Genomic DNA, 12,408 nt, shown 5'->3' with positions numbered 1-12,408 from the left:
GCTGTCATTGTCCACATTATAAAACTAGGTTACAATCACTTCATGTATCGCTTCTGGGAATCGCTTTAATTTTCTGCTCTTAAGGTCAACACAACCACTCATACTGCTGTTAAATAAAGATTTATTATTTTTGTCTGTATTTTGTCTGAGTCACTGCAAAGTGGGAAAAATAGTAATTTAATTCGTGAAACATATGGACATAATATTCTAACATTGAGCACTGACATGCTAAGTGAATGACGTGGTCCAAAAAGAGCAAGGATATTCTTTAATTTCCTTTTTTTTTTTTACAGTTAGTCATTGAAATAGTTGGAAATAAAATTTACTTTTTTTTTAAGCAATTATATATGCAGGTGTATGCATCAATCTTACAACAAAAAAATACAATTACATTATATAAAAAATACATTAAAAATGATTTAATAACTAAATTAGGTGGCCCTCTGAAAAGTATGTGCCCATGTGTTCAATGAATATGAGTTTCACTTTTGGAATTGAACTGCTGAAAGAAATTTTTACGATATTCTAATTTGTTGAAAAGTGCCTGAATTATGCTTGTATACACTGGGAAAAAAATCAATTCAAGAGAACGTCAAGGTTTTATATTTATATATATATATATATATATATATATATATATATATATATATATAATGTATGTATGTATGTGTCAACAGTGTATTCATATGTAAAAATATATGTAATTATATAGTCACCAATACCGATACCAAGTACTGATACCACTAGCGCTTTTGATACATATACATTTACCCAAATAATATGGCAGCTAATTTGAACGAAAGACCTTTATATCCCAATGTGGCAATTTTTTTCCCCTTAAAATTGCATGAAATTGGCAATTTTCAATTTTTCCAATTTCTAGTTCATAAAATGGCCACAAGAGTACAGCCAATGTGGTATCAGCCGCCGTTGTGTGTTGTGGTACCTTGTAATAAGGGCAGGTATCAGTACTCAGCAATCCCAATTTAATCAATGAAGCCATAGTGGTCATGAGGGATGGCTGTTTGGCAAATTAAAGATATTTTTTTTCCCCCAAAGTGATCTATAAATAAACTTGAGTTAAAATATTTGCAATGGAATAGGAGAATTTGAATGTTCTAAACTCCTGTTTCCATGCTAGCACTGTAGTGATCAGGTTGCCTGGAGATGTTGCTATAGCGTGAATGTGCCGCAACTTCCCATTGCTGACGTCACATTGTACTGAATCGATGGCGCCTCTGCCGAATGCAACAGCTAACCTCAAGTACGTGTCACTTCTGTTTATTATCGTCACTCATTATTGAAACAGTATTCCTGACATCAGCTGTGGCTTTACGCAATGTGACACATGCATGTCTTGTGGAAACGGACTGACAAGGGGATTGTTGTGACGCCCTAACAGGTGGACGTGTTCGGAAAAGGCGCTGGCTTAGCTTCCCGGTGCTAAAAGTGACAGGAGTGTGAGTGAGTCAAACCTGCAGGCGTGCACACGCTCACATTTAAAATCCTCTCATCAAGTACACCCAACCGAGGTAAAGAGTCAATCAAGGTCGCAGCCTTTGCGTATGTCAGTCATCGGCGTGTGCGCCTGTGAATAAAATAGAGGCGTAAAATTAATGCAGGAGAATGTGAACACAATGGCTGCATTATCCCAAGCTGCTTTACAGTGAAAACAAATCCAGTCTAGACATTTTTCCTAAACAGACTTGACCTCATTACATGAGTGCGTGGACCCTCAAACTAAAGCCCGTCCATAAAGAGTTACAAAATTAATCTTTTGAGATTGAAGAACAAACTCCACACAGGAAGGCCAGAGCCTGTATTTGAACCCATGACCTTAGACCTTTGAAGTGGCTGTGTTAACTAGTTGGTCATTGTGACACCTAAAACCAAGTCAATAGTAGCCTATGTACTCTAGCGCTAACCTTTTCCCCACCCATAATCCCGTCATATGAATTTAAAACATGGGACATTACATTAGATCCACATTGTAACACAACCACCTACAAAAGAGAATATGTCTTTAAGAAAGTTGTGGTATCGAAGTCAATTACCATAAAGGAAGTTGTTACAGCACTTTATTTAGCTATTTTAGCTACACATGAGTGCAAAGTGCAAACTATAGAGAAGGTAGTGCTCTAACTTATTATACTTAATGGAATATAAGTATCGTGACAGCACTACCTATAATAGGCTATATGCAAGCTAACATATATGCTAGCTTTTAGGAAAACGAAAGACAAATGTAAGCTCGCAAGTTAGCTTTTAGCAAAAAGAATGACAAAGATGTTTTGCTGTAGTTAGCTAACCTAGGAATCACTTTGTTACCTTTCAGTCGCTAAATTTGACAGGCAAGACTAAATAGCCGTCAAAAAGTTGGGGATAAGATTGTAGTAGTGCACAAGGCTGGAAATTGTTAGATAAAAGGTGAAAACTATTGCTACATTATACAAAAGTGGAAGACACACCATATAATTAAAATGCATTCAGTCTGGACTGGAGGTTGATTATGAAAGCTAAGCGGAGCAGCCTCAACTACATAGCGGGAACTTGTTCAAACAGTTTGTAACAATGTGCTGCATTAAGATACTGAAATCTCCCTGCTTATAAAAGCATGTAGGCCTTCACACTGAACTACATGACTCAAAGAAGGCTTGGCAATCGTTTCCATTCCGCCTTTTCCACACGTGTGACAATTCAACCTCCAAAACGAACTTGGGGGTCACTCATTGATGGTATCACATCTCGTCTGTCAGGTTACAAGAGGTAAGTGTGAGTACAAGACGGGACAATGAAAAGCATCCCAACATAGCGGAGGAATCATGCTCATGTGGTTCCAGACAGCCACGGGATCATTGCCTGTCTGGACTTTGTGATTCAGCCCGGGAAGAACGTGTCCAAGTACTCGTGTTGCTCACACTTAGTGGATTTATATTTACAAATTGTTTAGAGGCTCTGAGTGCTTGTCACCATGTGTTGGTGTATATTTAGATGTGCTTTTGTGGTGCTGGTGGAGGAACAGACCCTGGAGGTTTTTACATATTATCCAGACCTCTTTTAGGCCTCTCAAAGTTAATTTGGCAGGATGGTGAACAAGAAACATACTCACAGGTTTCTGGCGGCTCCAAGCTTATAAAGAAAGGGCCCTTGTCAACAGATGTGAATTAGTGTGACTGGTTATTTATCATGTGAGTTGCTATATGTCCACGCACTCACTGTCTCTCTACCTAAGTCACCTGGGATACACCCTAGTCTCGTTTACCTGTCACCCTAATCAGAATATAAGAAAAAGTAGTCAGAAAGATGCAGTGAACTGTGAACCACAATAATAGACAAATCGTTAAATGAATCTCTTTGACAGTGTCAATCAAAGGTGAGGATAAGTAAAGATAACCATTTGATACAGTCATGTATAATGTGCATTTGACGCTCTGCTGTTCATTTTAGTGCGTCTACTGCCACCATGTGGTTGAAACACTGCATTGTGGCTTGTGGAGGACACGCTCGCACGTACTACAATCGCTCCAACAGAACATATTGCTTCAGCTGGGCCCATGTTTGTCCGATTTTCTTGACAACACTCTTCCAAGACTGTCTAATTGGCCTCCCACTCCCCTCGTTTTTATTTTCTCTTCTTGCTTCCGGTTCAGCGGTTTCCTTCTACTCAGTGGTGGTCCTAGCTTGAATGGTGCCTGCCCTGTGCGAGACCCTTATTTTAGCGGCAGCCTCCCCACTACCAAAACAAACACACATACACACGCACACATGGACACAGTTGAAAGACGCACTACAGTGAATTTTGTATTGCATGATAAATAATAGTGCAGGGACAGCTAATTATAGTTAGACAAATGGAAAATTAAAATAATAATAATAATAATTGCAATGCACAAGAAAAAATAAGAAAAAAAAGTAGGGAACTGTATCGCAATAATTTTATCTGTGTTTCTTGGTGAGCACATTTTGCTAAAGATTAAATTGTTAAATTAATCCAAAAGTATTGCCTTTTGGCTTTTCCTAAATCATCTTGTCGTCTATCTTCTCCCATAACATTCATCTACAGTATTACTGCACTCCACCATGCATCTCGTAAGTAAATCCAGAAGGGGGCGGAAATTCCCCATACAATCGCAAACGAGTGAAGCAAACAGAAAACCATGAAGTTTCTTTTATTTTGAGGCACGTTGCCTGCGTCCAGATAAACATCACCTAATTATTATTATTAGTATTAGTATTAGTATTAGTATTAGTATTAGTATTATTATTAGTATTAGTATTAGTGTTAGTATTAGTGTTAGTATTAGTAGTAGTAGTAGTAGTAGTAGTAGTAGTAGTAGATTATATTAGTGTATTATTTATTTTTGTTTCTTTGTTTGCCTTTTTTTAATTACAGGACAGCAGGAGAGGGAAGTAAATACCTATTTGCCCAGGACTCAAAGTGGTAGAAACACAAGTATTTACTATAGCATACACCAGGACTGTACTGTCTATCACTGGAAGCGCCATATTCATCTGTGGAATTATATATAGGGTGTTCGGAGGAGCAATTGAATAGAACAAACAATTTTTGAGACAAGGGGAATTTTGTTGTTAAAAATATTACACACAAAGCAGTAATACAATTCTGTAGCTATGGGGTATTTTAAAAAGGACATACTGTACATAAAACAACAACAACAAATAATAATAATAATCGATAAGGGGGCTGGGATTCCGGGTCGGGTACACCCCCAAAAATGAACTAGAAACGCCCAGATTTAGGCCCTACCTCTGTAACATTCTAAACTGCCCTCAACAATTTGTTACAAACAGTGTTTCCCTACAAAAATGTTATTTAAACAATTGCATTTACCTAATTGGTTCCTGTAAATCAGGAGTGGCCAAGTTCGGTCCTCGAGCCCTATCCAGCCTGATTTCCATGCATGTCTTCCTCCTTCAGCGCAGCTGAATCTAATGATTAGCTCATCAGCAAGCTTTGCAGAAGCCCAATAACGATCCTGTTCATGAATCAGGTGTGTTAGTGGAACCCTGCTGTAAATAATGATACAAATTGGTTGAACAAATTTAGATTTTAAATCAGACATGAGTAAATTAATTATAAATAATAAATTTGAAAAAATGATTAATTTAATTAAAAAAAAAAAATAAATTGCCTTTTTAGAGCCTTAAAATTTGCCCACCCCGTCCTACATCATTGCACCTCCTTAGCGGAGGTCCGCGCTTGTTGGCTGTCTGTGTGTTGTCAAGTGACTCATAATAGTCTCAAAACAAACATTTGCCCAAAATGTGTCACGGAGCTGTGACAGAATGGCTTGTGTGTTTATAACAGGAGCCTTGCAGCCCACTCCCACTTACACGTTTGGGCCCCACTGCATTGGACCTCCTCGAAGTCAGAAGAAGAAGTCGCAGATGGAGAAATTCGCCTTCCTACTGCTTTGCCTCTTGGATGTTGTGGTGCGCCTGAGTAGCGCGCAACCTCGCCATCCTACGCGCGCGCGACCCCACCCGTGGAAGCACAGGTTCGAGTGGGAGAACAACGGCCGGGTCTACAGCTTATTGAGCACAGGAACCCAGTACCGAGCGCCCGCGCAGTCCAGAGGCCGAACCCAGCTCCTGTTGACCACCATAAACCGTGCTCACCTCCCGTCTCCATCGAGAAGAACGTCTATAAATGTGGATCGCGCAAACGCTCCCGATGCGGGTCAGAATTTAGTTCCGAGGGACCAAGCGTGGTCACCCCGCATCGCAGCGGCCTACACCAATCAGGAGTTCTCCGGAGGAGGACAAAGCTCCTCTTCGGAGGAAGCCATTGCGCCCACACAACCATCTCCGGATTTGACGCACAGACCCGAACTCGTGAACCCGACGCCTCGCTCCACGGTGGCCAATGACGACAGAAGGGACGCGACACAAACTACAAACACGGAGCGCAGAACTGAACCGGAACCAACAGCCGCACCGGCGATACTGTCCAGAAATGTGGTCGAGGTACATTACACTCAACAGAGGACCGATCCGATCACCACTACGACGAACGCGAGCGAGCCACGGCAGGATCAACACAGGAACTCCGTTTTCTATAATGTTTACCCTCCCGACCAAAGGAACAGGGTCCCCGGGAGACCGGTTCTACCAGGACCGGGTCACGGTACCAACTTCTTCCATAACGGTGCGACGCAATTAGCTGTCAACTAGTAGGCCTATACACTCTTTGGAAGACAATTTGGCCCAATCGAGAACAAATCGGTTGTGCTACTAGTAGAATGTCTGAGGTGCAATATAGTGACTTTTTTTGTTTTTTTTGCATTGATAGATCCACTTGCATTTCATTCCTAGCACTAGTAAAATGACAAGGGCGTACTGTAAAATGATTAGGGTGCACTAGTAAAACGAATTATATTTTCGCCACAATATTTTTGTGCACTAGTAGAATGACAAGGGTGAAATAGAACTAGGACACACTAGTTGAATGCCTATAACTGAGTCTTATCGTTGATATTTTTCCATTACTGTCTTCCACTGGTTATATGACATTTCTGCATACTACTAGAATAACAATTGCATATGCTACTAGTAGAACAACTAGGGCTAATTAAATATCTAGAGTATGCCTTAGAGACATTATTTCCTCTTCTGCATTCTGGCAACTAGCGTATGACAGTTCTGCATATTTGTAGGATGACTAGTGCACATTAGAAGAACAACTAAGTTGCACTAGTAAAATGGCTAGGGAAAACTAGTAGAATGAACACTGCTGACTTTCCACTACTGTCTGTCAGTATCGTGCACACTGGGAGAACAACTGTTGCACTAGTAGAATGGCTGTCTCCTTGTAAAACTTGCCCAACTACTGCCTTCCACTAGCGTATTTCTGTGCACTAGTAGAATAACTATGTTGCACTAAAAGAACAAGTACAGTATATTATTACTGATGTTTTTTCAATGTCTTCCACTATGTTATTTCTTTGCATCGTCAAAGGAAATGGGTGCACTAGTAGAATGACTGTGTTTAGTGATGTTTTTTTTCCACTACTGCCTTTGTGAGTTTTCTGCACACTAGTAGAAAACAGGATGCGCAAATGGAATGACCTACAAATGTTGCTAATGAGGCAAAACTGCATTAGTTGATGACTGTGTGGTACTAGAGTACTACTAGTGTCATCATCAATTCCTTCTTAACATTTAGCACTTCACCGTAGAACTAGTAGCATGCAGATGTGACACTAGTGCAGTTTTGCCAGCTAGAATCGACTTGACTGATCTTAGGTACTGAGTACTTCACATTGATACTGTCTTGCGTAGGTCTCCCCGACTTGATTCCTGACCCATACTACATCCAAGCCGCATCCTACATCCAGCGAGTGCAGATGTTTGCACTCCGCTGTGCCGCTGAGGAGAACTGCCTGTCCAGGTACACTTCTTTTGTTGCTGCATGGTGCATTAGCTACATCATCAATTTTCCATACTAATCATCCTGTTCGTTCTTCTGTCCCGGATACTGTCAATTTTAAAATTACTTACCGGTAAATGATATCTATTATCTGGATAAACGTTTTGGCCATAATGAAAACCTACACTAGCTACATCATAGTCAGCAATGTGAAGCACTATATAAACAAACTGATCCCAGCGCTTGCATTTTGCATTTACCTCCTCGGAATATTTCATCCAGTGTGATGCTGCTGATGCATACAAAAAGGAGGAAACGTCTTCCCCTTGTGTTGCATCACTTTATGATGTGTGCTGGCCTGTTGCCCACTTGGAAGCTGAGTGGCACACCAGCTGGCAAACGCTAAGGATCTGTTGCCAAGTAAAACAAACAAGATGATGGGAGCAGGCAAGACCGCAAATGCATATATTATGACCCGTACGTTGCACTAGATCTGACATTTGCTGTTAAACCAATAAAATGTGGGGAATCAAACTTTCTATTCAGTCAACGCCACATGTTGACAGTTCCCTCAATACAGCTGCAGCATGTGCGTGATACTTTTTATGACGTGCAGGTCTGCGTATCATCCGAGTGTGAGGGAGCTGGATTACAGAGTTCTTCTCAGATTCCCGCAGCGTGTGAAGAACCAAGGAACGGTGGACTTCCTTCCGAAGAAGCCCAGACACGAGTGGGAATGGCACAGCTGTCATCAGTGAGTTGACAGCTCATTTGTTCATTGCAGTTATATATTGTTACTGTTCAGTACTGATTTGTCTGTTTATATTGTATACATTAAGGGGATACTTGACTCATTGAGCCATTTTCAGCAGTAAAAAGTTAATATTTTGTCTATAATTAATGGGGTAACTTCATTATTTTTCATGTACAATTTTAAAAAGTATTTTTTCTACTTGCTGTCGACTGATGACGACATCACCTGCTGAGGATGTCGGTCATGACCAATCATGGCTCAGTTTACCGAACAACCGCAGAAAACAGGTGAACCTGATTGGTCATTACCTACTTCCTCAGCACAGGTGATGTCATCATCAGTCGACAGCAACAGGAAAAAATAGTTTTTAAAGGTATGTACATGAAAAATAATGAAGTTATTAAATTAATTCTGAACAAAATGTGAACTTTTCACTACTAAAAATGGTTCAATGAGTCAAGTTTCGCTTTAAAGTTCACACATCACAATGTTTTTTGATGTCCTTTCATCAGGTTTGCAAGTTATTTGGGTTGGAAATGCCATTTTTAAGCTATTCTCGTTGGTCATAAACGCCTGGCATCTTAAATGACCTTTCTCAATAAAGAGGAAGTCAACCATTCAACGTTAATTGACAATGATATCTTATATGTAACCTCGCTAATCTAAACATGACATTCTGATTAACATTATATTGTGGAATATGAGTTATGAAGCAAAATCCAGCCATTTTATCCATCTCAGGCGGCGGCCATTTTGAAACTTTCTGTCGACTAAAGATGACATCACAATAATTGCGCAGGCTCAGGCAACGACCAATCACAGCGCACCTGAAACTGAGCTGTGATTGGTTGTTACCTCAGCAACTGTGATGTCATTTTCATTCGACAGCAAGTGGCAAAATGGCCGCCTTCTGATACTGATAAAAACTGCTAGATTTAGCTGCTTAAACTCATATTCCACTAACGCAATATTAAGCAGAACATCGTATTTAGACTAGTGGGGCTGCATAAAACATATTTTTGTCAAAAAGCTTTCGAGGGTGGGCTTGATTTGTAATATACAATATGTAAATAAGCTTTGATCTGATGGATCGCTGTTCCCCTCAAACTAAATATGGAACAGCTTTCCTCTGATTGGTAGTAGTCATATCTATTAATAGTCTTTGGCGGCCATGTTGGGAATCCATCAAGTGATCAGCGACATGGAAGCTTATAAGCTTTTGCGGATTTATGTCCTTCCTTTGTACTTATTCATTCAATTCGTTCTTTTTTTTTGTTCCATCTGTCTGCTCTGACTTTTCTGCCTGAAGCCACTACCACAGCATGGAGGCCTTCAGTAACTACGACCTGCTGGATACCTCCACCGGACGCAAAGTGGCCGAGGGCCACAAGGCCAGCTTTTGTCTGGAGGACACGTCATGTGACCGCGGTGTACGGAGACGCTTTGCCTGCACCGCTCACACGCAGGTCTGCTCGCAGATGAATTAGAAGCATGTCATAAATGATCTTGCACAAAACTAAGTTGTTGTTTTGTTTTTACCTCTGTCAGGGGCTAAGCCCTGGCTGCTATGACACCTACCACGCCAACATCGACTGCCAGTGGATCGACATCACCGACGTTTCTCCGGGGAACTACACACTCCAGGTAATACAAATGCATCAATAACACACATAAAATGTAGTATTTTAGAAAGTATTTAGTACGTTTTCCATTACTCAGGTGACGGTTAACCCCTACAAACTCGTCGAGGAATCGGATTTCTCCAACAACGTGGCGAAGTGTGACATCCGGTACACAGGGAGCTACGTGCAAGCAACAAACTGCAGGATTGCAAAGTAATGGGCCACTTACTGCAACTGTGTCATTTGTTTACATGACCAAAGTGTTTTGGAGCTGAAAACTGACTGACAATTAAAAAAGGTCTCTTGTTTAACAGGAGCTGACCTGAGTGACAGCAGAGTGTCGCCATGTTGTTGAAAAGTCCTGCTGCTGAAGGAGTTGTTTGAGCACTACAACGTTGCTGCAGACAACCCAGTGAAATTTTAAATTATTTTAGTTTTCTAACAGTGCATTAATATTGTATAGTGTTGTCAGTATAGGTGCTTTTTTATGAAATAGAATGGAAGAGCAAACACTGAGAAAATACTTGTTTATCAGTGAGGCCTTTTGTGATCTTAAAAAAAAACTGGTTTCTTGCATGTATTATTTAAAACGTCTCGATTTTTTACCCTTAGAAGTGTATATTTATGAAAGTGCATTTTAACGTATGAATTGTTATTATTTAATAAAGAATTTAACAGACTGCCATTCTTCTGTTGGTTTTTTTAATCCTGCCAAACCACACTTAAAATAACTCTAATTTTCCATCATCATTCTTTAGTATTGCATGCATTTAATATCAGTGTTATATACTTTGTATTTAGTTTTGCTGATCTCATAAAACCATGTTAAATTAAGAAGTAAGGCAGAATGTACTCTGCCTCAAAAAGGCAGGTTTACCGTACCATTTGGCGACACAGGCAATTGGTTAGGACTCCCAAGATTTTCAGGGGTGCACAGAATGTCTCATAAAAAACAACAACAAAAGATTAAAAAAAAAAGAGTTTTCTTTAAATTAAAGCAATTTTTATTATTTTAGTCTTAATTCACATGCTTAATTAAAAACAAATGATTTGACTCCCCCCTACCGTCTCATGCAATGGACTAGTCCATCTTACAGTTTATACTGTATGCTGACTTGATTGAGGAAGATAATACAAACTTATTATGAGGCAAATGAAGCAGCAGCTACAATCGTTGCTAAAATGTTACTTCAAAGGAAATCCAAACACGGATGATGTTTTATCTAACCTTTAAAAAAATTTTTTTTAATAGTGGTGAGTAATATTTTGACTTTTTTTTTTTTTTTTTTTTTACTATAATACCTACATTTGAAAACAGATACATGCAGTTTATACTCCTTACATTTATCCAAAATAAATGTTTTTTTTTCCAACCTCCAATAATAATGACATTACATTAAAAAAAAAAGATGCATGCATAGCTTATTATTATTATTATTATTATTATTATTATTATTATTATTATTATTTATTTATTTTTAATTATGTTGGCTGCTAAAAGAAGCAGAAAAGTAAACCATAAGATTCCAGCATTGAAAATACTTTGGCTAATTTGAAAACTCACATACAGGTAAGATATATTTTCTTTTATTTTTATTAGTTAATTTAGCACATTTTGTTATGTTGTTTTGATTTGTTTATGTAGCATCTGTTGTCGTTGTGTATTTTTTTTTTTATGCAAGTGAACTAACACGCGAGTACTTTTGCCACAGTTTATATGGTGTATGAAAGACAAAACAATAAATGATGTAATTGTCCAAATACTTCTGGGGTTAAATGGATTCTCATTCCCCTTTGGAAGGGTAAATCTGACTAGTTGGAACACAGCCTCCTCTTCGTCCTGCATTTCCCCTCATGGGGCTGTTTGTTGAGGGCAGGTCGTCGTTCAGACGGTGCGGGACGGACAGAGCGGCCTGTCAGCATTCCTTCTCCACCCCAAATGGCAAGGAGGAGAGACATTTCACAGATCTGCGGGCCAAGGGGGAAAGCAGTACTGCGAAATATGTACGTCAGCTTGCTGTTGTTATCCTGACGAGTGTGAGAGGCTGGCAGTCAACAAGTGTCAGAGCCAACAGTGACACAACAACATTGGAAGACCTCAGTGTACCTGAGGGGTCACTTTTGTTTGAAAAAGTAGTTGCTAGTTGATGCTAAACAGGCAACGAGATGTGTGGGTTTTCTCCAGATACTCCAGCTTCCTCCCACATTGTAAACATTGAGAATTCTAAATTGTCCATAGCCGAGAATATGAGTCAGAATGGTTGTTTATCTATATGTGATTGGCTGACAACCAGTCCAGGAAGGCGACCCTAGTGAGTATAGAAGATGGATGGATGGCAAAGTACTGTCTGAGAATGAGAACTTTCCTTCCTCTGGTGCTGTTTACAACTATTTAAGTAGCTGTATGTATTTGTGCTGACACATAACCAAAACAGACATGCTGACATTTCTTTCACATCCCCAGTGTGTGCTCAAAGTCTGGGAAATGAGCGTCATTAGTGAATGGCTGTGTTGCTCGGTCTGAATGTATTTGCCTATCCCAAATGGTTTGTTTGCAGTCGTGAGAAGAAGTTAGTGTTTGTGTGAGTGTGAAGCGAATGAACAAATATATTTCTCTCCCTCTGACATCCTGCGAGAGGAAA

General features: G+C 39.7%; 1 protein-coding gene across 2 annotated transcripts; it reads left to right on the top strand.

Annotated features, from left to right (window-relative positions):
- Positions 1-4,906: 4,906 nt before the first annotated feature.
- On the top strand, positions 4,907-10,451 carry loxl5a (lysyl oxidase-like 5a). 2 transcript variants are annotated; one of them, XM_077534863.1, is made up of 8 exons: positions 4,907-5,012; positions 5,330-6,169; positions 7,303-7,411; positions 8,007-8,144; positions 9,454-9,610; positions 9,693-9,788; positions 9,864-9,979; positions 10,081-10,451. In XM_077534863.1, the coding sequence occupies exons 2-8, from the start codon at positions 5,410-5,412 to the stop codon at positions 10,085-10,087; spliced, it is 1,383 nt and encodes a 460-aa protein (XP_077390989.1). In that variant the 5' UTR covers positions 4,907-5,012; positions 5,330-5,409; the 3' UTR covers positions 10,088-10,451. The 2 variants fall into 2 exon arrangements, with proteins under 2 accessions (XP_077390989.1, XP_077390988.1); XM_077534862.1 differs by lacking the exon at positions 4,907-5,012 and having other exon boundaries at positions 5,140-6,169.
- Positions 10,452-12,408: the final 1,957 nt, after the last annotated feature.

Source organism: Festucalex cinctus, chromosome 10 (assembly GCF_051991245.1).
Source record: "Festucalex cinctus isolate MCC-2025b chromosome 10, RoL_Fcin_1.0, whole genome shotgun sequence".
In the NCBI taxonomy this organism is placed as follows: Eukaryota; Metazoa; Chordata; class Actinopteri; order Syngnathiformes; family Syngnathidae; genus Festucalex; species Festucalex cinctus.
This window is presented reverse-complemented; position numbering and strand designations above follow the sequence as displayed.

Excerpts from the sequence above, each read along its gene's own strand:
- loxl5a (XM_077534862.1), top strand. The coding sequence starts at position 5,308 with ATGGCTTGTGTGTTTATAACAGGAGCCTTGCAGCCCACTCCCACTTAC. Across the intron at positions 6,170-7,302 it reads TACCAACTTCTTCCATAACG|GTCTCCCCGACTTGATTCCT; the intron begins GTGCGACGCAAT and ends TGTCTTGCGTAG. Across the intron at positions 8,145-9,453 it reads GAATGGCACAGCTGTCATCA|CCACTACCACAGCATGGAGG; the intron begins GTGAGTTGACAG and ends TTCTGCCTGAAG.